This window comes from Amblyomma maculatum, chromosome 4 (genome assembly GCF_055883805.1).
Source record: "Amblyomma maculatum isolate TAMU_Amacu chromosome 4, ASM5588380v1, whole genome shotgun sequence".
Taxonomy (NCBI): domain Eukaryota; kingdom Metazoa; phylum Arthropoda; class Arachnida; order Ixodida; family Ixodidae; genus Amblyomma; species Amblyomma maculatum.
The window spans coordinates 40,433,278-40,458,639 of record NC_139347.1 but is presented as its reverse complement, the minus strand read 5'-3'; the positions used below and the strand labels follow the sequence as shown (position 1 = coordinate 40,458,639).

General features: G+C 45.4%; 1 protein-coding gene across 1 annotated transcript in view; it reads left to right on the top strand.

The window, feature by feature from the left end:
* The window catches only part of LOC146190805 (uncharacterized), a 91,755-nt gene that overhangs the window by 28,506 nt on the left and 37,887 nt on the right, over nt 1-25,362 (top strand). The window contains exons 2-3 of the mRNA XM_084599843.1: nt 4,029-4,133; nt 19,580-19,800. Coding sequence (XP_084455969.1) covers nt 4,029-4,133; nt 19,580-19,800 — 326 coding nt within the window. The remainder of the gene's footprint in view (nt 1-4,028; nt 4,134-19,579; nt 19,801-25,362) is intronic.

The following is a 25,362-nucleotide window of genomic DNA, read 5'->3' as shown; positions in this document are numbered from 1 at the left end:
ATGTGTATACTCACACTGTTTCTTTGCAGATCTATTACGCCTGCCATTTGCTTGATCTATACATTGCATTCGTTTTTTTTTCCTTGCCAAAACGTTCCAGGAATGTAACGCAAGTCACATCGCCCTTTTATCATGGCAGTACGTACACAAGGCATAATTTCTATTTTGTTCTTTACTGTATTCCATCCCTACTCTTGAATAATGTGTGTACCGCTCTCTTTTTGATTTGACGGGACTATGTACCAGCGACGTTCCGGCTGTCCTCTTTCTTGAAAGTATCCCTCGTTCCCATTTTCTTCCTTACAGGTATTTTCAGGTTCGGCTTCTCCTGAGTTTGGGTGTAGTAGTGGCAGAGCACGCTTTACAAAAGAAAATTGAGTTTTCTAGTTCCCCATACAACGTATTAAGGTATGGTATGGTTTTAATAGGTAGGGTTTATTAAAAAGACTTGTATGAGTTGTTGTGGTATGGTATGTTATGTTATGTTATGGGGCACGGCATGGTATCATATGGCTGGGTATATTATTATATGTTATGGTATGGTATGGTATGGTATGGTATGGTATGGTATGGTATGGTATGGTATGGTATGGTATGGTATGGTGTTCTGTATGGTATGTTATGACATGATATGGTATGGTATGGTATGGTATGGTATGGGGTTCTGTATGGTATGTTATGACATGATATGGTATGGTATGGTATTGTATGGTATGGTGTGGTGTGGTATGGTATGGTATGGTATGGTATGGTATGGTATGGTATGGTATGGTATGGTATGGTATGGTATGGTATGGTATGGTATGGTATGGTATGGTATGGTATGGTATGGTATGGTATAGAACCCAGAGTGTCAATCTGCCAATGGAAAAGTAGCTGCTCGATTTCACGTCCTTGTCCTCAGCAGTCGATTGCCGTAGCCACTAAGCCACAGCAGCGGGTAAGGAAATGTGATGCAGCGATAAAAAAAGAGCAACTACTGCTGGTTCCTATAAAGGCCAAATTTCGTATTACAAAAAACAACATTAAATTAAGCTGAACAAAGCAAACGCAAGCAAATGCACTGTGACTATAGTTCGTGCGCAAAATTTGTGCAGGTCGCTACACCATTCCCAGCCTCCTAAATAAGTGTCTCGACGCACATTTCACACTTTCAATCTTACTATTACTACCGGTATTCACCGTGGAAGCGATGAAAACTGGGACTTGGGGAAGTGTAAAGCATGCAAATGCACCAAATTATCTCTCAAGCGCTGCGCTGTCCTGTCGTAATTGTGGGGATTTAAAGAAACGTTTTCCAATGCTCTGAATGAGCAGCCACTAAGAGCGGTAACCAGTACTCACTTTTAGTTTCTCGGAAAAGCATACATCCGGACAGAGTTAAACATTTATTTGTGCTGTATATCCCTTACCCTTTATATACCTGTATATCTGCTTCACCTTCCGTCCTATTCTCTGCCTCTGCACCACTCGATTTTTCCCCGGCTCTTTAAAGCTCAAGCTGAAACGGTTTCTAATCCCGACTATAGGCTCCGTGCGCATATAACTCGAGTGACGTGCGCGCCCCTGGGGGCAGCCTGGGCCTTCATAGTGGATAAGTGGCGGAATTTCGGCGTGCGCGCGGCAATGAGTTGTGCAGTTCGTCACAGAGCTTCTTTCGGGAACCTATGGCTCCTAAACGTGGCAATGGTAAATGCTGTATTGTTGGCTGCAAAAGCGGTTATTGTATTTCGACCGATAAAACGAGAGCCAGAACTGCGAAAACGTTGAATTCAACTCGCTCGATCATTATCAGGAGTAGGCTCCTGTTATATTTTTTCAGCGCAATTATTTTCATCACAGATGTGCTTATAGTTGTCATAAAACAACTGTAAAAGAATTTTTTTAATTACATGTTTTCTTTAGAGTGAAATATTTCAGTATATTACTCTATTTGTTTCATTTGCCACGTGTCATTTGTCTTCGACCGGTGCCATACGGCGCTGCTACTTAACTCTCAAAATTAGTAAGAAGTTCCCTCCTGTCATAGACGAGGCTCGATTCACGAACATTAACGCGTTTAGTCAAGTTTTCACCACGAAAAAAATAAACACTTGTCAGGCCCCTGAACGGCGTGAACCGCGTCTCATATAAAAAAGAAAGAAGAAAGAAACATAGGAGGCTTGCGCGCGGGCTTCGGAAGCAGCAGGAACAGCCTCGTCCACTTCTAGCTATAACATGGTCACTGCTTTCAAAGCGCCATTACGTCCGACCTGTCCGCACAGTAAAGCTAACTGGCAGTCCATATGAAGAAGTACTTCCGGTTTCCTCTGTGCTTGCATCGCTTTGCGATATGCACCTGGGTTAGACGTAATGTTGCTTTGAAAGCAGTGACCGTGTTATAGCTGAAAGTGGATGACCCTGGACATCGTCTGCAACAGTGCACCGCCAGTTTTTTTTTCGCTTCTTATGTCACTTCAGAACTAGTTATCATGTACAGTATACTATTCTACCTAGTTTAAACGACTGTACTATTCGGACAGTGAAGCGCACGTGACCGCTTGTCAATGTCCAGTAGTAGCTTCAGCGATTCAGAGAAGCGCCAGATAATAAAACGCCTGTCAGGATGTACCAATCGTGCCGTTTTAAAAAGGCAGCTTCGGAATAACTTTGAATATTTGTCGCAGTCTTCAAAGCACGCGACAACTGTGTACTAAGGGCTGCCTACATGAATATCAGATGATACGAGCAAAATTGTTTGTAAAATTTCTTCATCGTGCGCTTCAATGAGTCGCGGACTCGTCTACCGCCGGCCGCCGGGTTTGACTTATACACGCATGTATCAGGGTATTTTGAAACTTACTCGCCTTTGGAATGATGTTTTACGCTCATGCTATCTGTTCTCATATGTACTTTGCCTTTCTTCGCGAAAACAGGACATGATATGCGCACTGTGAAATCATAAAAATGATTTTAAGACATTTGTTTACATGTATTTCAATGGGGCGCCATCCCACTTGGGATGCAGAAGTGGCCCCTGATGGCGCTGAATGTAGTGCCGATGGAGGCGGCGCCTGAGGAGTGCAGGAAGTCTATAGCCGGCGTTGTCTGGGTGACATCAAGATCATTCCAGGACATCTTCCAGTACAAGGCAGTGGGCAGTGGGCTATATCGGAGCGACCTCTGGCGGTCTCTTCCTACCACCGCCTATCTCACATTTGGTGCGCACTGTAGTGAAATCCACACATCGGCAAACTACCGAAGCAACTTGCACGCCTCAATGATATCGACAAGCTTATCGCTTTGGTGGCAATGATACTCAAATGTCCGGCAGCACAATACTCACAAAATGGTCACGATAATGTGTTATTACAGCGCAGTGCTTGGTCGCAGTTTATGTTATTGAATAATTGTATATTTTTTTATGCGAACTGAAATACTAAGGTTATTTTGCTCATACCGTATTTTCTCGTTTTTTTTTTTAATTATCTGAGGGTTTTATTTTTCAAGAAATAAAGCATATCTCATTTTTGAAAATTATTCATAGGAGGAACGAAAGCTGCCATATTGCTTGTGAATGCTTACGCATTTTGGAACCCATGGTCTGTGCAGCTCCCATTCTAGGGGGTGATTGCATTTAGAGGCGTGACCACCAAAAATTCGTTAGAGGTGGCGGCTTACAATAATGACTTCACGAATCCATACATGGGTGATGATGTCAAACCTCTGAGTACACATCAAGGGCTTTGTTTTAGTTACATCATCTTTGAGTGATCACGTGGTTTGATACATCACCAACGCCTCTCAACCGACAAATAAGTGAGTCATTTCCAGCTGCACTGTTGAATTTCCGACTATCGCGTGCAGTTTTAGGTAGAGAACGTATTCCAGAGTTCGGGACATGGTTTAGAGGAGTGGAGGACGGGGGAGTAGTTATAGCACTTTTTATTCAGTGTGTATGCGATAGAGAGCAAGTTATTTCCCTCTGGCTTAAAGTGATCTGGGCTGCGTGCGTGGCACTTTTACAGAAGCCCAAACTGTTGTTTCAGAAGCTGATGCATGGGCGCGAGCGGAGCGGTTGCCGGAATGGAGCCCCGATCGCGAACGAAGCGCAGCGGCGGCAGCAGCGAGACAAGTATCCTGGTTCGGACAAGGTGAGTTGGCTGCTCCCACTGGGCTCTTCACTTCTTTCTACTTTCTTTTCGCGAAAGTCATGTCGGTTTTGGTAGCTTAGAGCCTAGTGCGCTGCAATTAATGCAGCTGCCAACCCCTAAGCCTTGAAAGTCTCTTTTCATTTTACTACATCTTCATATGATGACGAAATTGTACAGCGTATAAGAATGCGCGTTGTATTATGAGAACGTGGTGGCTTAATTTTTAAAGCATAGCTCAATAATGACGAAAAATACACTACAGTGAGTTAGAAAGAACCGAGCACTTCGGTTAGTGGACCGCTTTCATGTCATATTGTTGGTGTTAAGCCCCTTTTTAAAGCTTATATTGTGCAAGAAAGAGAGCGCAGCAATTTACTAAATGAAAACTAACTCTACTCCCTATATTTTCGAATCAGCAATAGTTGTCCGCGGCGCTCCAGAAAAGTATGCTATTTTGTTGTTTCCTTTACTCTCCGGTTACTTTATATAAAGCCGGAAAATTGTAGAACTTTTGATGATATTTCTTGCCTTTTGATTTCTGCGCTTGGTGAATTATAACTCGCCTTGACCCCCCCCCCCCCCCCCCCATTATGCCTTTCATAATAAATAACAAAAGAGTAAATCATCTCGCCAAAAGAGACGTAATAAACAGCACAGTCTTCAAAAAATCTGGTGAAAACAAATTAAAATCAAGCCATACGAGGTCATTTACTCTGTAACACTAAGAGGACTCCGAACATATAAGACGGGAAAATATATATTCACTTTTCAAGGAGAAATCTTTCGGACCCTCCTGGACTAGCGAATGAGTTTCGGTAATACTATAGCGACAACTTCGCGCTGGACATCTGCAGTCCTCTGTAGTATGCACCACCACTTAGCAAAACCGGGAGGACACGCTGCAATGAATGCGACACCGTAACGGACGCAGCACCATGTCTTCGTTACCTGCGTGTAACAGGGAAAGCCAGGCGACAGAATCGCCTGTCCAATGCCGCGGTCGTTATGACGATGCAACATGCAAGGCGGCATTGGTGATTCGATTATCCCGAGGTAACGGGGCAGCTCCGCCCAGGAAGAGTCTGGAATGGACGTCATCTTTTTTCGTTAGTGGGATGTAGGTGAGAGCTTCACAGGATTAGCGCAATTTGCGCCGGAGACTAAGATTTTGTCCTGCCGGTCCGAGTGCAATGTGAGGCCGCGCGAGTGGGAAGTTGTGATGTAGGCCGCAACCGATGTACGGAATTATGGTGCGGTGGCTTGCAGAAAATACAAATTAAGCTCCATCCGCGCTTAGAGGGCGAGACGGAAACTTATAGTTCTCCCTTTTCCACGTTAAAATTGGTCGTGCATTAGGCAAACGCCGCCTTTACTTGAGAAAAAGTTTCCAAGAAATTTCGGTATATCTGCGTTAATATACTTAAAAGACATATAAAACAATTTAATAAGGACATACTAAAATAAGGTAGGTGCGAATAAACTATACATTTCTAAAAATCTGACTTTTTCAGAAAATTAAATTGTATACCCGTATTGCCCTTATTGCTACAATGCTGCTAAATAAGTAAACATTAACAGCAAGCTAAAAACAGAAGCAGTGCGCGCTGTATGGTAATTGAGTGGGGAAATAAGGTTTTTATGATGTTGACACTGCTAAATTTCCTAGTGCATGCTCACTGACTGAAAGGTGTTTCTTCGGCCCCGCATCAGTTGCTAGTGCGCTCTTTTCCGTCCTTCTTCTCTCTGCGTTTTTGTTTTTTGTGTGTGTTATATGTGCGCTGTTTTTTAGTAGAATTGTCACTGCTTATAAAGGACCAGTTTTCCTTGTAAGTCCTAGAGATATAAGTGAAAAAAAAAAAAAGGCTTGTTTTGTGGGTTTTAACGTCCCGAAGCGACTCGGGCTATCGCTGTAGTGGAGAGCTGTGGAAATTTCGGCCCCCTGGAACTTTTTAGCGTGCACTGACATCGCATAGCACACGGGCGCCTTGCTTTTCGCCTCATTCGAAGAGCGGCCGCCACGGCTAAGATTCCATCCCGCATCCTTGGGCGCAGCGTAGCGGAAAAAGAAAGGAAATGAGCGCAGTGAGCTGCTGTAAGGAATCCGTCGTAAACGTGGAACTGAGCAAGAGTTTCAACACCCCTGCCCACACTATGACCAAAACAAAATAATAAAAACCTTATTTACGTTCTTCATATTATCCATTCAATTAGAGCTATGGACAGATATACTTGTTAGTCCTCATATTTTTTTTTTTCCAACTACGACTTCCTTTCAAAAGTTATTTCCGCTGTTCCTACTGATTGGTGCAAAAAAAAAAAACAAAAACAAATACGCAAGAAATGTAGCAGGAAAAGTAGCAAAAGGTTTTGACTTCAACATCTCCGGATGAGCTTCTTTTTTTTTAGCAAAACAAGACTTAAACGTGGGTTCGACTGAAAGACGAAAAGAAGCACCGTAGTTCATAAACATTCTTATGAGCTGTTTCGGAGACCGTGGCACAATGGTTCGCAACAGTAGCAGCAGGAGCGAAGTCACCATGCGGGCAACATGAACAATGGGAACGGTCCAGAACAGAGCGGGCTCACAGCGTGACCGACACGCCTCCGTGGGTAGCGGGTCTCGCATTTGTCTTCTCTGTGGCGGCCACCGTACTCGGCCGCAAGAAAACTTTTGAATGCGGTGCGCGAAGATAGTGGCGCTTCGTTCGCCATCATTCCTATATACACGCGAATCCGAGCTCTTGATGCCGTACGGTGCGCGCAATTCTGGGCCGGATATGGCCACATCTCGAAGCTGCTTTTTCGGCATGTTTCATGGGAAAAGGATGGTTTTGTTGCCGCCGCGCTGCCGGTTTCTTGACGCAGTTACGTAAACAGCGGTCTTCGAGACCGGTTATTTCGTCATGAGTGGAAAACAAGGAAGGTAGCAGCGTAGCATGTTGCGCCGTTACCGATTGCAACCTGTCACGCAATCTGTCACTTTGAACGTCTCGTAATACTGTAAGCGTTGTGCGCGTTGGAGAAATCACTTGGGCTCACTTTACGACTGTGTCCAAGGTTTTCTAGGTAAAAACAATCGTAGCGAACCTAACGTAATAATCAGAGTGTGCACATCGTAGCGCGAGTGTATTTGTCTTCATCGCTCCAAAACACGCCTCTCAGTTTCACTTGCGTTAAAAGAGAAGAGATTACAAGGGAGAATGCAGTTTGGTTCTTACAGCATTCGTTTTTCGCACCGTGACTCGCTGAGCCCTGCGTTGGGTTGCTGTCAGCTTGCAATGATCAGCTCTCGCGTGTATGCGTGGATCGTCATGATCACGTGTACTAGCAGAGCTGCGGTAAATTTGACTTCCGGATATCTACCCTCAAGACTAGAGTTTCTTCCGGCTGTTTGTTGTGACAGCAGTCACTATAAACACGTTCCCTCAGAACTGTTTAAATCATTCTCTGAACCATATTTCTGAATACAGCTTCCGAATACAGATCTTGAGTGAACCGTTCTGGACGTACCAAGATACTTTGTTGGGCGAGTTGGTAAACATCCATTATAAATTTAAACAGCGCGAACCAGAAGACACAGGACAAGATAAAAGGAAGCCACAGTACAAGCGCTGTTTAAATTAATAATGGACGTTCTGGACGTCTTGCTTACTTCATTTGACCCGAGTTTTTGGCCGTGCAGGAAAAGATAGAACTTGCAGAAATAACAGGATAAATTATATAAAGTTTAATGGGCAAAATATGGCGCGCTTGCTTTACTGCATTTATTTCAATCATCTTTCAAGCAGCGCAGTTGTTGAATTAAAGACTGCCTGAACCGAAACCACTCCAGCTTTACAGTCTTCGTATACGCCGCTTCCCTCCATAACATGATGCGAAAGAACGCTTGTTTAGTGTATTAGAGCGAATTCAAAATAATTATTATTTTTATCATTATTATTCAAAATAATATTATTGCGCATTGGGAACCAAAACAAGATCTGGCTGAAACGAAAAATCAGTCATCACGTCGCTCTGAAATTATTTGGTCATGCTTTCTTTTTCGATCAACTGTCATACGCAGTGTTTTTGCCTCTTATCAAGCTCACCTAGTAGCTCAGGAGAGTGCTGAATGAAATGAATAAAATAAAAATTACATTTTCTCTTAGATGTCTCTTAAGAGGAGAATGGCGAAAGCCTACCCTTGCTCTCCTATCATTTACCTCTTATCGTTTGTCATTTATCGGCGTTCGTCGCAGTGCTACATATGAATATAGCTGGCTCGGAGGAAAGGAAAGGCACAATATCTGTCACACTTCTCCGGCAAGTGTGAGTTTCGACGCTTGGTGCACGTTCAAGTGTGGCATTGCAGATGGCAGGAACGCCACACAACAGCTAATATCGTGGAATCTCGCGGAATGTGACTGATCTCGCGCACAGACCTCGCGCACAAATCTAGAAAGGTTTTCGCCTTAAAACAACAGGTCCATTTTTAATCAAAAACTTACCTTTTACAAAACATTAACCCGCAAAAGCACGCACAACACGGCGTTGCTTTATGGGGCTTAGCATCCGTACGCGACACAGATTATGATGGAAACTGTAGTAGAAGTGTCCCTATAATTTCGACACCTCTGGTTTTTGAACGTGCACTGACACTGCACAGTACACGACTGCCTTGCTTTTCACCTCACCTCGTAGAAACGCGGCTGTAGCGGCCGATATCGAACCCGGTGTCAAAGCAAAGCAGTCGAGTGTCACAACCACTGAGCCACCGCAGCGCGACAATTACTTCAAGAAGATACGTTTCAAGCAAGAGCCTCCTTCCGCTCCTGAAAGAAAGTGCTTTACACGGTTTCCTATAGAATGCCTTACGGCAAGTTTTCGAAATAAGAAAAAAGCTCTAGGGCCCTCTTAGCACTTCACGTTTCATGCTTCATCCAACCATTTAGCGACAAACTGGTTTCGCGGAACTTCTTCCTTTATTCGCGTATTTAATTACTGAATGCACCACTCCTGTGGAGCCAGTTTTAATTTTAGCATTTCTAGCAGTACGCACCCGACCTTCCTTTTCTATTCTTTGATTATTTACAATCTTCTTTTTTGAGAAGAGCTCCTCGCATGGGAAAGCTCGCTCTCTATTGTCTATTTCATCCCAGCTAACATTGATACGCTGGAGGAACAATCCGAGTGGAAAGAAAGCGACGCTAGTTATGTGTTATGATAAATTATGGCCGGTTGCTAATTCAAAATTATTGTATCAAAGAAAGAGTCACAACCTAAGGAATTGGATAAGGAAAGTTCAGAGGGTATCGATCTAAGCAACTGGGCGATCACCGAGACGACTCATTGAGGCCATGCTGTCGCTGCGGTGGTCGATGAGATGGCCAGCAGTGGTGTTGTAGGCCCTGTAACCTCGTAGGCAGAGGAGAACCGCCGCGCCTCCGAGTCGCCAATGCGTTAAAAGCAGCGACCGCTCACCCAGCCTGATCCTACAGCAGGCTGCTTTTTTCCCTGCGTCTTTATAAACATCGGGTTAGGGAGTCATCGATAAACGCCAATGAGCATCGTTTATAACGCTGAAGTGACTGTGTCTCCAGCGTCGAAAATATTTTGAATAAGAAGACTTTGAACTGGCTTTTTACAGGATCTGAATGCTGGCTCTTTAGTCAAAGTGTGCTCTAAAGCAAACCATAATGCCACATTCATTAATTTTTCACTGGCTCTTAAGTTTGCAATAAACTGGTTTTACAAAAGCATTTGGTATTTTCGCAGATGTCAATTGCTTTTTCACAGGTGCGCTCCGAGAGTGGTAGTTTGTGCTCCATTTTAAGAGATAGAGAGCCCAAAATAAGTTTGTTTTTTTTTGTTATCGTTTTCTACCAGAGTGATACAGGTCTATCTCCTGCTCTACGATGTCCACATTTATGTTGCATTTAGTCGAGCTCCGCGGCTCGGACAAGCGTTCCGTCATTAGTCTTCCAATATTTCAAAAAGCTTCCTGCCTTTGAACTAGGCTGTCAAAGGACAGAATTGGGGGCATCTCGAGGCTATGAAACATCATTTCAAAAACGGGAGCGGCGCTTTTTACAATGATCAGCACTGGTCAGTAAGACCGCCACGGAACGTGGGGTACCCCTGTAATAGCAATAAATTCTTTGACGCTATTACAGGCACGAAAAAAGTTGACGACGACAACAGACAAATAATGCACTAGTTAAGGCTCATTTCCATCACTAATACGTGACCTCTGGAGGAGGGGCTGCCATTCAGTTTGTGACTCTACAAGTCATAACCGCAAGCACAAGGGGTACCCCGGAGGACTTGTCTACAGCCCAGTGAGCCAGACACTGAATTCAAGGATTTCCACTTGAACAGAGCCTACTAATGAACTTCTCTCGACCTCGGAAGCAAGACTTAACGTCGACGATGCCCGAGCCCGCAGCCTCGGTTCTTGTGTCATCCAGCAGCTTCCCCAGTTGTACCGTAGTCGTGACGGCAGTACAGCATGCAGTCAAGAATAAGACGCAAAGCTTTCTGAAAAAAAAAAAAAAAAAAAACTTATTGGTCTAACGTGGGCGCCCATAGAGATATGTACAGTCGTGAGCGAAAGTGAAGAGACCATGCGCTTTGAGAAAACTGCCCGCCAGCTTTTTCTGACAGTGAAACAGTTATTTCTGAGAAGTGCATTAGGTATCATGCATAACATACTTGCCTCCTTGCCCAAGCAATTTTCTCTGGCACATCTTTTTATACATCAAAAAAGCAATCGTAGCAGTTAGCGTGGTCTCTCCACTTTTGCTCACGACTGTACAACTCGGCGAAGGCGATACGCAGCGAACGTGCTCGGAGGTCGTTGAACTAAAGAATTCCAGCTGCTTTCGGCAGCGCGCTGGCAAGAAAACGTAAGAGAAAAATCCACTGATGACAACTGGAACGATCTGGAACACTGTGGAAGCGGTCACGTGTGGTTGTGAAATATTCGAGACAAATCTCGTCGCATCTTGTGTGACAAAGAAATTGATAGAGTCACGTCCCGGTGGCACTGATCGCGAACTAACCGAACAAAGCTTCGCGGCAATACCGAGGGACAATGGAGGGCTTGGCTCTGAAGCAGTGCTGGCTCTTGCGTCGGGTTTAAAGTAGCCATCTCACAATTGCTCCTGATGGATATAGCTATAACGCCCTTAAACCGTGTCTCCAAATTCCCGCTGTGTTTTCGCTTGTGTCAAGCATACCGAGTCTGGACTGTATCTATTATCAATTTGACAATGTCTTGGTACTCGCTCACATCGAAGAAAAAAAAAAAAAGACGGCAACCTTACATCAATAATAACCGGGATGTACCTTCAGTTCGTTTGAGAATATTCTAGTACTCATAAAGTAACAGAAATCATATATTCATAATAGGTGGGGCGCATTTTCATCAACTGCGCACGCAAAGCTTTTTTATAATCATGAGTGTCACAGCCTTTGTCTAAAACCAAACCAACACAACAGGCAGGCTCATCAAATTTAGTACTGCTTGAATAATCAACTCCAGTAGTGTGGTCGCAAAGGAATATAGCGTAAAAGAAGTAGACACGTGTGAATGCTGCAAGAAGAGATGTAGCGACACTGATCCGAAAGCAGGAAGAAAATTGTACATTATGTCCTGTTATAAGCCGTAACATGGCTACAGAACAAGATAGATGTGTTTATTGATTGGAAAGGCAGAGAGGTTGGTCAGAAATTTGAATATCTGGCCTGTTGCTTTGCACTGTGCAAAGGGAAGATGAGAAGAAAGTGTAAAGTAATTGGTGGTAAGAAGTACGGAAAAAATACTGACTACAAAGAAAATCATACCTAACCTACAATAGCATGCTGTTCACAAATGAAGATTACTTTAGGAATATTTGCCGAAAAAGAAGTTGACGTGTGTTCTGCTTTTTGACGCTTTAAAGAAGTCCGCAGACAACCAGCCAGGGTCATGTACCCAGCGCTGCAGAGACTGCGTCTTCTATTGTGTAATCACGGCCGCTCGATGGAAGCGCACTGGGTGGTAGAAGTATCTCTCTGATCAACTGGACAGAGATGGAGAGGCGCGGTTTCTGCAGCGCTGGTACACCCGTTTCTTCGTCGTTCGGGACGGCAGGCTTGTTATGCCAGCTTTGCCATACTAACCCCTCCCCCCTTTGTTACGTACCTCGAATCATGAGGAAGTGTATTGCCATATAAGATTTATCATCTGTCATTAAGTTTCTCATTGTAACTCCTCTTGAGCTTGTGTTCTGTGGGTATTGATGAACACGGAATGACTATTAATATGTGATTGTTGCTAGTTAGGGAGATTATCGCACCTTTCGTTGTCCTCCCATGTATGTACTACAGTGCGTATGTGTGTATATATACAATTACCTATGTGTGTGGAAGACAATAAAATTCCCTCTACTAATCAGAAACACGATCCTCTACTTATAGGTATTTCGTGGCACTACCCGCATTTCAAGTTATTCTTGATGTGAATAAAAAATGGCGCAGATAGGTGGACGCCACAGCGCCAGAAAGATGGCCCACTTGCTCCTATCTCTACCGCCTATCATTGGATCTCTTTCCACAGCTAATATATTTCGTCTCGGGAAGTAGTGTCCTATACCCACACCACTTACTGACCAAACTCGAGATGCGTCGCCCAGACAGTCCTCGGACAAGCGGTTGTGGTTAGGTCAGTTCAAGCCACCGTGCCCTAACAATCTGGCCAAGTGTTCCGCCCCTCGCGTGGACCCCGCCATGCTTTCTTTATATTATTTTGTTGCGTTTTTTTTTTCTTTTTTTACGCGTGGGCCAAGGGTGCGTACATAGTCCTGCGCTGTTTCCTAGCTCGTTGGGAACACGACAGGCTCGCCGGAGCAAACGTGGGGCGCTCTCCCCCGTCGTCTATTCGCCCGAAGCCGCGTGTAGTACGTACGCCGCAGAGCGCCACCAGCCGCGGCATACGAGGCCGCATCGCGTCGACTGGCTAGCAGTGCACACACGCTCGTCGAGAGGAAGAGATGTTGCTGCTTCTGGTGCGCCGCGTTGCCGAAGCCGCAGCAGCAACAGAGGTGGCAGCGGTTGTAGTAGGGGAGGGAGGAAGAGGAGGCTGGCTGCGGACGGCATCACCCCTCCCCTCGTACTCTACTCCCCTCCCTCGTGATGGCGCGTATGACTAAGAGCAGAGAACTCGGGCGCCGAGAGATCTCCGAGCCCTAACTTGATTAGGACCCTTTTCATCTTCCGCGAAGGCCCCGTTGTTTTCCATCGTTCCTTCCCTATCCGCGCGCGCAGACATGGGCCCGCCGCCGAGCAATGAGCCTGGGGTCTGTCGCACCCAACTGCGCATGCGTCGCAGGCCTCGCAGCCTAGCCTCGCTCCTTTCCCCTCCTCTCTCCTCCACCTCATCTTTCCTCGTGCCGCATCTTCCACTTCACTCCCTCCTCTTCCATCCGCGCTCCGCATCCTCCGGCTTCGCATCGCCTGGCTTCGCGTTGTCGTCTTCTCTCGATCCTTTCGCTCTCCCTTCCTCGCCGAAGAGCTGCGTTCTTCTCCTACGCCGCCTTTGTTCTGGCCTGGCCCCAAAAAACACACGTAGTTTGCGGCGGCGCATTGTTCCCTTCCAGCCATCGTCATCGCGCGTCTATGGCGAGCTTTGCAATCTCTCTTCCTTTCAACGCAGTGCGCCTTTTCCGTCCGCTGTGTTGATGTTTTTGGCTGCAGAAAACCTCAGAGTGGGATGGAGCTTGTTCTTTTCCCGTTCTTTTTCTTTTCATTTTTTATCTTTGGCCGCCGATTTCGTGATCAGGCGTCGATGGGAGAGAGCGTCTATTTTAAAAAGCAGCTCAAAGCAAACAAAAAGGCACAGTTGTGGTTGGTATTGCAATACAAACAAATACCGCATTATTTTTTTGTTTGCCGACAGTATAGTTCCTACAGACAGCGGTGATGGCAAAATTTAATGATTCTCGCGATAGGTAAGGCTCTGAAACTCATGATGAAGCAGATATTACATTCATCCTAAGGCTCATTCTGAACAGTAACAGTCACTTTTTGGAAGCATTAACTTAACTCGCTTTGATAATAAAATGCCTAGTTCTTCCTTGTAAAAACCAGATCAGATAATATCTACGCCAATATTTTTGTACCTAGTTGGGATAAAACATTCCGTTGCTTAGTTTACAATGCGTTATGCTCGTGAGAAGAATGTCTTCACTGTTTACATTTGTACCACCTCTCTTTTTTTTTATCTGCGCTGTCTTTACTCTTCAAAAGAAAAGTTGGGAATGGCCAGCCTATATGCTAGGTGAATGTTAATTACTTTTTTTGTTTTGTAGAGCGTAACTTAATGCGCAACTCAAACCAGAGTTAAAATACGAATAACCTAAACAAGGTGGAAGAATAGATTCTTTTTTTTTTTTTCACCGTGAGCCCTAGATGACCCATATAAATACAAAAGTTATATGTAGTGCACATGAGGGAATGAAATTATTAAAGTGTTCTCGACTTGAAAAACAAAATTGAACAGAAATCTCCCTCAAGATGCTGAAAGGGAAATCGGAAAATTTGCAGAGAAAACCGAGGAAACGGAAGAAAATTTCACGCAGTGGCATGGCAATATTTCAGTCTGGAAAAGAATACAAATGTCCCGTCTGTATTATTCCTTTAAAGCAACATCACTTAGGCGCTATTTTATAACATAATTACGTTGTGCAGAAGCAAACTTCCCCCCTAAACACGGCGTGGCGAAGAAAAGCGAAGCGCTGAAAACGAAAGAAATTTATTTTACGGAGGGCGCAGGTTTTACTTATTCCGCCGCTCGAAAAACTTTCGCCGCACTCGCTGAACCCCTAAGTGCGTTTGTATTGGCGATGGAAAACCGCAGCATGCCTCACGACGCGCTAATTTCTCACAGAGGTGACAGAGCGTCTGCTGCTGTCATCAGTATTCATTGGACCCGGCGATATACGATGCCTCTAGACCCGCGTAAATCTCTTTCACAGCTACCTTTTATTTGATTTCTTTCCCGACCCTTCCCATACGACTTGTACAGCTGGAAATACGGGTCGCATTAATTTTCGCCAAAGTCGCCCACCAGAAAGCGGCCGTTTCCCTGACGCGGTAGCCGGCATTTGCATTGCGATACACGTGACAAGAGACCCCAACCAGCATCTTGAGATCACAGCGAGTTGCAGGGGAGGGGGGGGGGGGAGGGGGGAGAGAAATGGGAACCAAGGAGGCGGCAAGTGTTGTCTGCGGCCTAATAACGGAATGCATCTCATCTGTTGATGCCTCTGGGAACGACAGAGCGAGCGCCATCGTTTGCGCGGTCTCCCCCCGCGCTCGCTTGGAGATGCCGGCGTTGTTGTGGAGTGGGAAGGAACGAAAGAAGCAAGACGACGAAGAGGACGGACGAGACTTCCGCAGTCCTTGCGGCGCGAACGCCATCGTTCTTAGTTTAGCCCTCCAAGTGAACGACGCCGCCGCAGGCACATGTAAACGCTTCTTGTTTCGAGCGTCGAAGTAAGAGGCAATCAAGGAAAGGGTTCACCACCAACACGTAAATCACTCCGGTTACGAGATTGCCACCAACTTCCGTTTTATTGCTAGCTCTTCTTTTCTGCTGTTATTGTTGTCTGTGGCGTTCCCGAGCCGAGACCATTTCTGAATAGCCTGTCTCCGCGTCGTTTGCGATGAGATGCGATCTCGACGGGAAAGTAACGCACATGCAGTCTTTGAAAAAATGAGGGCTCGGTGCTCGAACTGCCTGAAAAGAGCGTTGTTTTCTTTAAAGGCCTCATCTTGACTCTATCCGAGGAGCACTGCACACTTTTTAAGATTTGTTTTACTCTCTGAAAAAAAAAAGGGGGGGGGGGGGGGGGGGGCTTGTTCTTGAGTCTCGACATTCGATGAGCATACCGATACTAAGCAAACATCGTCTCCGACCTCGCGCATAAACCACACATATAAAGCTAGTGTAAAGGAAAGCGTTGTGACAGACAAATTAAGCTTACAGCCGTATCTTCTCGTGTCAATTTATTTACTCTGCTAATGCAAAAAAATTAATCTATACCCACAAGCAATCTCATTGCAATAAGGGTCTATTCGTATTTTTTGTGCCACACAATATACAACTATTTCGAATGACTTGATAGTCATCGCTACTCCTCTGCATCTGAATACACATCCGTTGTCCTGCCGAATAACCTATCTGGCTGATGATCTGCGGATTCGAGGCATAGAGAGGAGTGAGACAGAGTAGGAAGTTGTACTGACATATAGATGAAGCACTAAATTTAACTCGGTTTGTTGAAACACCAAGAAAAAGGCATGTGGTACTCGATTAAATTAAGTGAGGTAGGGGGATTAAAGATCGCATGTTCAATTGCACGCAAAAGTGACCTTTCTTGTTACTGTCCACCTCGAAACAAAAGCCATTAAGGCAGGTATACACAGACAAGCTGCGCAAACAATGTTCTAAACTGAATAATGTGCGAAAGTTTAACCAAGCTAAAAAAAAAAAAAACGGCAGTTGCTTAGCCATAGCTGAGCGCAAGTTGTACAGGCGAGAGCCTATAAAACGAGCGGTTTAGGTTTAGCTATAGGCCTATTACGCTTCACTAAACCTAGCACTGTTGGTTAGGCTTAGGAAGGCGTAATGGCGGCAATTCGTATTCAGACTTCATTTTCTAACCTGGCCTTGATTACGCCTAATTGGTGCTAATTAGAACTAGTAATCTTTACCAACCTTGGCCTTGGTCGTGGTCGTACTCATGGTATGGATCTAGGGTAGAACAAGAGGAAGAAGATGGCTACACTTTTTTCGAAACGCCCGCCGGGGTGGCGCAGTGGTTACGGCGCTCGACTACTGTTTCCAAGGATGCGGGATCGAATCCCGGCCTCGGCGACCGATTTTCGATGGAGGCGAAAAGCAAGGCGTCCGTGTGCTGCGCGATGACAGTGCACGTCAAAGAACCCCAGGTAGCCGAAATTTCCGGAGTACTCCACTACGGCGTCTCTCATAGCCTGAGTCGCTTCGGGACGTTAAACCCCACAGAACACAAACTTTTTGAAACGTTTCGACAAGGAGACTTAAGTCCCCTTGTCGAAACGTTGGCTCGGCTCTCTCTGCGCTCTGCGCAGGGGATTGTTGCATGACCGAAGCAATCACCAAATAATGTCCGAGCCAGATAGTTTAAGGTTGCATCACCAAATGCGGAAATTACATAACTGAAAAGCGATGTCAACAGGCCAATCTCTACAGACACCAAGTTCTTAAAATATGCTGCTCCAACGAGTTTTCGTCGTTGTTTTTTGTGCGCGTTCCTATGCAAAGCGAAGAAAAGTGCAGCTGTGATCCCAAAATTCAAAATCGAATGCCTGTTTTGCAGACTCATATACAGCAGAAATAAGAGTGAACTCTGTGAGAACGCGACGAGACGAGCACACTAATGCGCCACGGGGCGAGTGAAAACGCTGTTTCGGATTTCCTCTGGATGAAAACAGCGTTCGCGGAAGCGCGGTTGGTGGCGACCGCTTCAGGCACTCCACCCATAGCACGACGCCCGAGAAGGAGGCATCCATCGATGCACCCCGAACTGCCGTCGCTGAGCACTGAACCGACCAGGCGGAAGACGCGGTCTCCACGCTCAATTTGAGACCCCTAACCGAGATCCCTGCGTCTCCTTACAATGAAAGATTGTCTTTTTTTTTTCTGTGGTCAGAAATTTTTGTACAGTCGTTTCGCGATTTGCGTCCAGTTGTTCTTTGTAACACGCTTTTGAAAAATTTGGCAGTGAATTTCATGTACCGCAGCGTTTTCGCAATGTGAAGAGAAGCGCTCATAGTTTAGAGGGTCTATATTGGTAGCTAGTGTTCGATACACTGTTCCTTTGGCAGGCATTGCAGAAACACAACTTTTGGCAGCGCGACAAAGGACGGGACAGGGCGCTGTGTAAAAACTGCACGGACAATCCGTGCCTTGTCACTTTTTGCCTGCACCTTTCAGGCACGTGTATCAAAAAGCGCGGGAGATTGTGAAAGCTTTCTTTGTCAATAAATCTAAATATAAGCATAATAAATAGGTTTCTGCACTTTTAACCGGATGGGATGAAATGGGTTGCTGCACGCGCTTTTGTTCATCAATATGTTGCCTCTCTTTCTCTTTCTTCGGCTATCTAAGCACACAAGATAGCGATGTGTTAAGTGTTAAGTTCTTTATTTTAAGGATATTGCCCTTCACGCTTATTCGTGTTTTCGTGTCACAGTATTGCAGTCTGCCAAAACGTAGGCATCTATGCGAACATTTTTGCTCCTCTTTTAAGAACTGGCTTATAGGAAAGGAAAGACGAAGTCTCTCACACACCTCCGTGAACACCTCAACCGCGCCTTAAGTGAAGGCAGGAAAGTGGGAGTGAAAGAGGAAAGAGAGAAGAGGTGCCGCAATGGAGGGCCGCGGAATAATTTCGACCACCTGGGGATCTTTAACGTGCACTGACATCGCACAGCACACGGATGCCACTCCGTGTTATTTGCATCGAAGAGCAGCCGCCGCGGTCGTATTCGAGCCCGGCAACTCCTCTTCAATAGCAGAGCGTCTAAGCCACCGAGGTACAGCAACGGGTTCCATCCACCTTTCTTTGTGCCTTTAGGTCCCAAATAAGCAATCACGAAAGATCAGCCGCTCATTCACCTAAAGGAAATTTCCTTAATGCGGCATTTTTCCTTTGGCAGAGCTTATATTTTCTAGACGTCATTGTTTCGTCGAGTGTTCCTTGTAGTATAATAGTCAACACGCGTGAAATAAGATAATTTTCAAGGCTAAATCCTCACTTGCCTCATGACTGGCGCCAGCAGGAAGTGTGGGCAGATAGTGGTAGCAAAAATATAACGTGATTTCGCATCAAAATCATGATGCAACCGTTTATTTTTTTGTTGTTTTTTTTTTTGTAGCGTTAAAAATGGTGTCATACATTTCCGTTGCCTATTTAGCATCCATCTGCTAGTGAAGTTGGAGACTAAATCCAGAGTGAACGGCTCCGTATGCATTTTCGCCAACATCAATACCTCTTGGCAGTCCTCAATTTGATTTACTGATCCCTACAGAGTAGTGTCCCATGTTCGTCGCCGCCCTAGTTTCTCTGTCTTTGCGCAGAATAAGTAAGTTCGTGCAATAAACTGTTTAATTAAAATATTTTGTTAGCTAATGACTATCGTGTTCGCCTATGTGAGTCACAAAGTGCATTTCGCAGTTTTCGTCAGCAAGTCCTTCTCGATTTTTGGATTTTAGTATGATTTTTTTATTTAAATTAAGTTGTCGCTACACGCAAAAGGGGAACAGAGCTGATAACAGCAAGAATTTGTGACTTCAGATATGCGCTTTTATCCTCGGCAAATCGGTGGCCTCGACTGCGTGCGCGCCTCTTGGTCAGCCGTGTTGTGTTGTCGTTTCGCAGGGGCTCTGCCGTACAAGGTGTACACGGCTGCGGCGGCCGCGGCGGCGGCGGCGCACGAGGGTGTGCTGACCGAGAAGCGCAAGCAGCGGCGCATCCGCACCACTTTCACGTCGGCGCAGCTCAAGGAGCTCGAGAGGGCCTTCCAGGAGACCCACTACCCGGACATCTACACGCGCGAGGAGATCGCCATGAAGACAGACCTCACCGAGGCACGAGTGCAGGTAAGGAGCACCACTATATCCTTTCCTTCTACTCCGCAACGCCCATAGCGTCACTTCTCGTTCGCAATAATCCAACATACGCTATACACGATTTTACAAAGGGGTGAAGGGTGCTGCCATATTGGGGAGCTGGGCTGTTATCGCAGCACAAGAAAGTGTTGACGACTTCCCCCTTAACAGCCCAGTCAAAACGGTTTCTCCAAGGGTCGTAAAATAGTCTGTAAGGTAGGCTCGCAGTGATCTCTTCTTGAGCATGAAAATATTCTTTGCGTCTACGCATACATCTAGATTCACACCCTCTGATCTATTCCAGCAACCGCTGCTTTTTAATTGACCGCTCACAGTTCTCCTTCATCGCGAGCCATCCACTTGAAGCTGCTAAAAAAAGAAAAAAAAAAACGCTGGAGTACTCACATGGACCTCTTTTTGCCCCTTTTCTCCACTATAGACCCTTTACAGCGCGAGCGCATGGGCGCTGCCATACTTCCTTCCGCCATCGCCGGCCTTCGGGCCTTCTGGTTTGACGTCTTCCGGCGCGTTGGTAATCGGCTGCACGGGGCGGCGCACCCGCTATCGCTGGGGACAACGAGCTTATAGATAGCCAAAAAACTTCCTGTGAATGCTCATAGTGTTTGCAGGTGCTAAAAAATATTTAATTTAACCACGCAGTTCATTTATTGCGCCCTCCTAACTATCTGCATTGGCTAGAACATGTCGGCAAACCCGCCAGCCGTCGGCTTGTTTTTTTTTTTTTATCCCTCTCTAGCGTTCTTTGTGGGAAACACGGTTTTCTGTAAAACTGGATATTGCAAACTGATTATTCCCTCAAACGTATTTTCTTTAAATTTTCTTGCGCAAAATGCGAACGCAAGTTCAGACCGTGCTGGCTGAGACGCATTATGAATGTTCACCATTTAGCATTGTACACAATACTTACTGCTCAATATGGACGCGCGTGTAATCCCCGACAATTTATTACATATTTTTTTGTCTCCTGTAAACGTCCTGGTTTCAAAAGACAATTACGCTGCTCGAAGGCCGCATCAGGTGCTCAGAGGCATTCACCTGCGCTCGGGCGAAAATGACTGTAAACTGCACCGGAATTCAGAACCCACAGTAGGTAGTCCCAGCCAGCAGGGATATAAAAAATCTTATCATGGTAAATTTCATCAATTACCCGTGCATTATCTTCATAAAATCAGCAGTTATTACATGTATTGCAGTAGTGCTTATCTAATTAAAGTTTGGTTTGGTTTTTAGGGTTTAACGTCCTAAAGTGACTCAGGCTATGGGTCGAGGACTCCGGAAATTGCCACTCCCTAGGGTTATTTAACGTGTACTGACATTTCACAGCAAATGGGCGCCTGGCTTTTCGCCTCCATCTAAAAACAGCCGCCGAGGCCGGGATTCGATCCGGCATCATTGGTAACAGTGCATACTTAAAGTAAGCAGATTCACTGACAGTTTTCCCACCCCGTGGGGTTCTTTATCGTGCACTGACATTGCACAACACGCGAGCGTCTGGCTTTTCGTCTCCATCGAAAAGCAGCCGTCAAGCTAGGCCAGGATTCGATCACGCATTCTTGGGAACAGTACTATAATTAAAGTAAGCAGATTCACTGACATACCCACACTGATTTTGCCTCTCTGCACAATCAATTCTTATAAATGCGCAGACATTAATAGCCGCGTCAAGGTACTTCTTAAAGCCCTGCGAAACTAACGTGGCAGCAGTGCCAAGACGCATTATACAACTCCTCAGAAAACGCCAGGGTCGTTTTTGCATTCTCATAGCTACTTCCGGCGCTAAAATGAGCTGGTGTGTGAGGTATAGCCTTTCTATGCAACTCACAGGCGCTTTCTTGTCCCAGAAAGAAACATGAACTTGTGATACACCTCCGAGAGGCCATTATGTGCACCTTGTGTAGAAAACACAGTCTGTTCTTCCGCAGTAAACAACAGGGTCATTAACTCTACTTCCTCGCACAATACTTATACAATAAAGATGACATCTGCATCAAAGCAGCAGTGTTTAAAAGTCTGCCGGCATTCTTACACAAGACGCACAGCGCAGCAGTCCGCACTGCGCGTCGATGCGTTCCGAAGGCCAGCAATGACGGTCGTCCTAGTGGTGCCACCTGCTAGGGATGAGTGGAACTACTCTCTGTAAACGGTCCATACTATTCCTAATTTTCGTGAGTGACGTGCCATCTCGTCATCCATAGACCTCTTTGCGAACGATCGCCTCATTATCCGCCCATCTCCGATAACACCGACCAGAAAATATTACAATGCCTAAACCGAACCCAGTAATGATGTTCCTACACTGGGTAATGCAGATAATTGTTTCAGAATGCACTAAAATATTTCGAAATATTTCTCGTGTACATTTGACGCAGCGTTACATTATTTATTTACCGCATTTCCTCAATACCATGCCGCGGTCACAAACAACACTGATACCTCGCGGTCGAGATAACGGACAAACTTGGATGGACCACACCGCTCAATTTTTTATTAGCAGTTCCAGAACAGTTGGACTCATCAAAATATCATTTGTTATGCTCCATCCATTCTTAATAAGCGCTCAAAATGTGTTATCTCACTAAGCTAAATACGCATCAATAATATGGAACCGTCCTCTGGCCCATATGGTTCACCCACTCAATGCCATCCAGGAGAGGGCAGCACGCTTAGTCACTTTTCATAATACTACTTGGCACAGCATTACTATCTATAAACTTCCCTGCACTTCGGGAAAATTAGCTGCATGCTCATTTACGCTCGTTTCGCCGTTTACTTAACTCGTCCTGCATATAGCGTATGCGCGGTTCAAGTAAAGCCTAAAATAAATCTATCCTTCTCACTGCGATAGATGAAGGAAATACTATTTCCAGAATCGTCGTTACTAAGTCTACCCTCTCGAGATTAAGGCAGGTATTAAATGATCACTCCAAATGATCACTTTCCCTGGCGCTTCTCTACTGAAAATCTCGTCCATTTATATCAATGCGATATTTTCTTTTTTTTTTTAGTCTCTATATTTTGCCACATTTATTTATTCCAGTCGATTTTGCCTGTGCTGGTGCATTACTTTTTATTTGTGATTATTGGTGCATGGTCTGCAATAATTTGTTTTGTTTTCACTTCATCGCGTGACGGTGCTGCCCCTTTTTTAACCTTGAAATTATTTTTGTTCTATATGGTATTTTTCGTTTTGTATGCCTATGTATGATGACTTGCCACCCGTGTCTCCCAACCCCCTTTATGTTGTGTATCCAAAGGGAATTCTAAGAAGAAAAAATAATAGACATTTATGGTGACCATTTCTATATCTCTTTTTTGCGTTGATGGCTAAATAAAAGAATCGGAATCAATTCGTGCATGTCTACCTGAATAGAGTAAGAACTTCTGCTTTTAGAGTGACTCCAAGGTGTAGCCTATGTGATGTTATAAAGAACGCGCTAGCTCTGCCGCGATTCTGTAGTGCAGTAGGTGGTTGAAAGAAATATGTACGATTTTCTTCATCCATCCATATCTGCAACTCCCGGAAGATACCAAGTTCTCTGCCGTTGTTCTAACATGTAACTCTGCCGAGTTGCGGAGCTAACGTAGATGCGTGGCAAAAAAAAAAAAAGCGGATGGAGTGTGACTCTCGGTATTGTGTGAAAGCATCCTCACATACGTGGAATCGACTCTGAGATTCGTGGCAGAATGTGATGCCACGGCACTGCAGCCACGTTTCGTATACATAGCCAAATAGAGGTCTTGGTGTGCGTTATGATTCTTTATTCGGCATGGCGTCTACTTTTGCAGCTTGGGCACAACAGTATCTATTCTCATTCATGCTGTCCACACGTCGCGTATGCCACCAATATTCTAAGGAGTACGTGGCGTGTTTTGAGTTTTGCTTATGTTTGTGCTTTGTATACATGACGAAAGAAACTGGCTTATGTGACTGACCACGCAGAAATGCACTAATATGTCAGTTTGAGGGGAGACTTTAATTCTGCAACCATATATTGCAAGTGCTAAACGCCCGGCAGGGTATATTTAAAATCATTTGCTTGCTTTTATCGTTTTACTTCTCAAGCGACCTTAAAAGAGCAAGCAAAACACTGCCTTCTCCTCGAGCTCATCGTGGCCAAAGGCCCAGCACCCTCGAAAGGTTAAGCCTGCCTCTCCTGAAACGCCGCGGTGGTGCGCACCCCGCGGCTGGCCATTTGAAAGGGCACGTCGAGCCATTGACGAAAACCATTATAGCGTGTTCAATGATCTCTCTCAAAAGCTTCGCGTCCCGCTGCGCACCAATAGTGCACCGGGGCTGATGGCTCGTCCCCGGTTGACTGTGCCCTGCAGGCCTCTCGAATGAGTGACTCCAGCTGCCGCCGCAGGTGCCTGGCCACTCACACTGTGTGCCCGAAATTGTTAACAATAGAGTGGCTCCTTTTGCGGTTTCCGCTACTTCAGCCTGCATCATAAGCGATCTTTTCCGCACCAAACAGGTTGAAAAAGCTTCCAGCTATATATAAGAAATTGAGAGGGGATGGTCATCTATCCAAAGCTTCCTATAGGCAGAAATCAATAGCTCAAAAGCACGTTCCAAGCGTGAAATGAGCTATTAAAATCGGCTGTGATGTCTGTTGATGCTGATGTATTGATTTCTTTATAAAAACTCACACTTATTTGCCTGAGTGCCAACATTTCGACTCTAAAATTTTGGCGTGGTACATCACTAGTTCTCTACGAAAATATTCTGAATGCACTAAGAGTTTTCCACAAAGGTGGTCGCATTATATTTTGCTCTACATGCTACCTTATTCGAAGACGTCGGTAATAACACTGGTGCACACCTTGCTTCCCTCTCTTTAATCTTGAAATATGCATCTCTCAATTATGCATGCCCTTGTACTCAAAAAACTAATTACAGGTCTCAGCTGTCGCTTCCCTGCAGCTGCAGCCGCTGTATATAGGGAAAGCTTCTTTGGTTCAGTTTACATCCAGGTGAAAGAAATTTAGTTACAGAAGCAGCTCCTCCCAATAAGCATCATAAAATTACTGAAAAAAAAAAAAGCAAATATGTTTCTTGACATTCTAGAAGTTATAACTATCGTTATATTATTGAGTTATCAAGCGGGACCAATCGACTAAGACTTAACCAAAAATAGAGAAGACACTTTCGGGCCCTTCCAGTCTTCTTCAAGACAGCCATTTGTGGGTATGAAATTACGAAGACACCGGACGGCGCGAAAAGCGTCAAAAGTGACGCCGCAATGAAATAAGCTCGAGATCAAGAGAGGCGCGCGGTGAGCACCCAACCGTACTAAACGTCCTTCCCGTGCACAGCGCGAGAGCAAAAGGCCGACGGGGGTGAAAGAGGGGATGGGGTGAAGCACGGCTGTTCTGTAACCCACCCTTACGTCTTTTGTTTGTGTTCTTATCCCCGTAGCCAATGGTTCCGCTACTACACATCGCGGCACCAGTGTCAGCCGCCCACCGCCCACCACAGCCCGACTGGTTTGTGGTATCCCGCCAGCCGGGCGCTATGCATGCGCACGCACT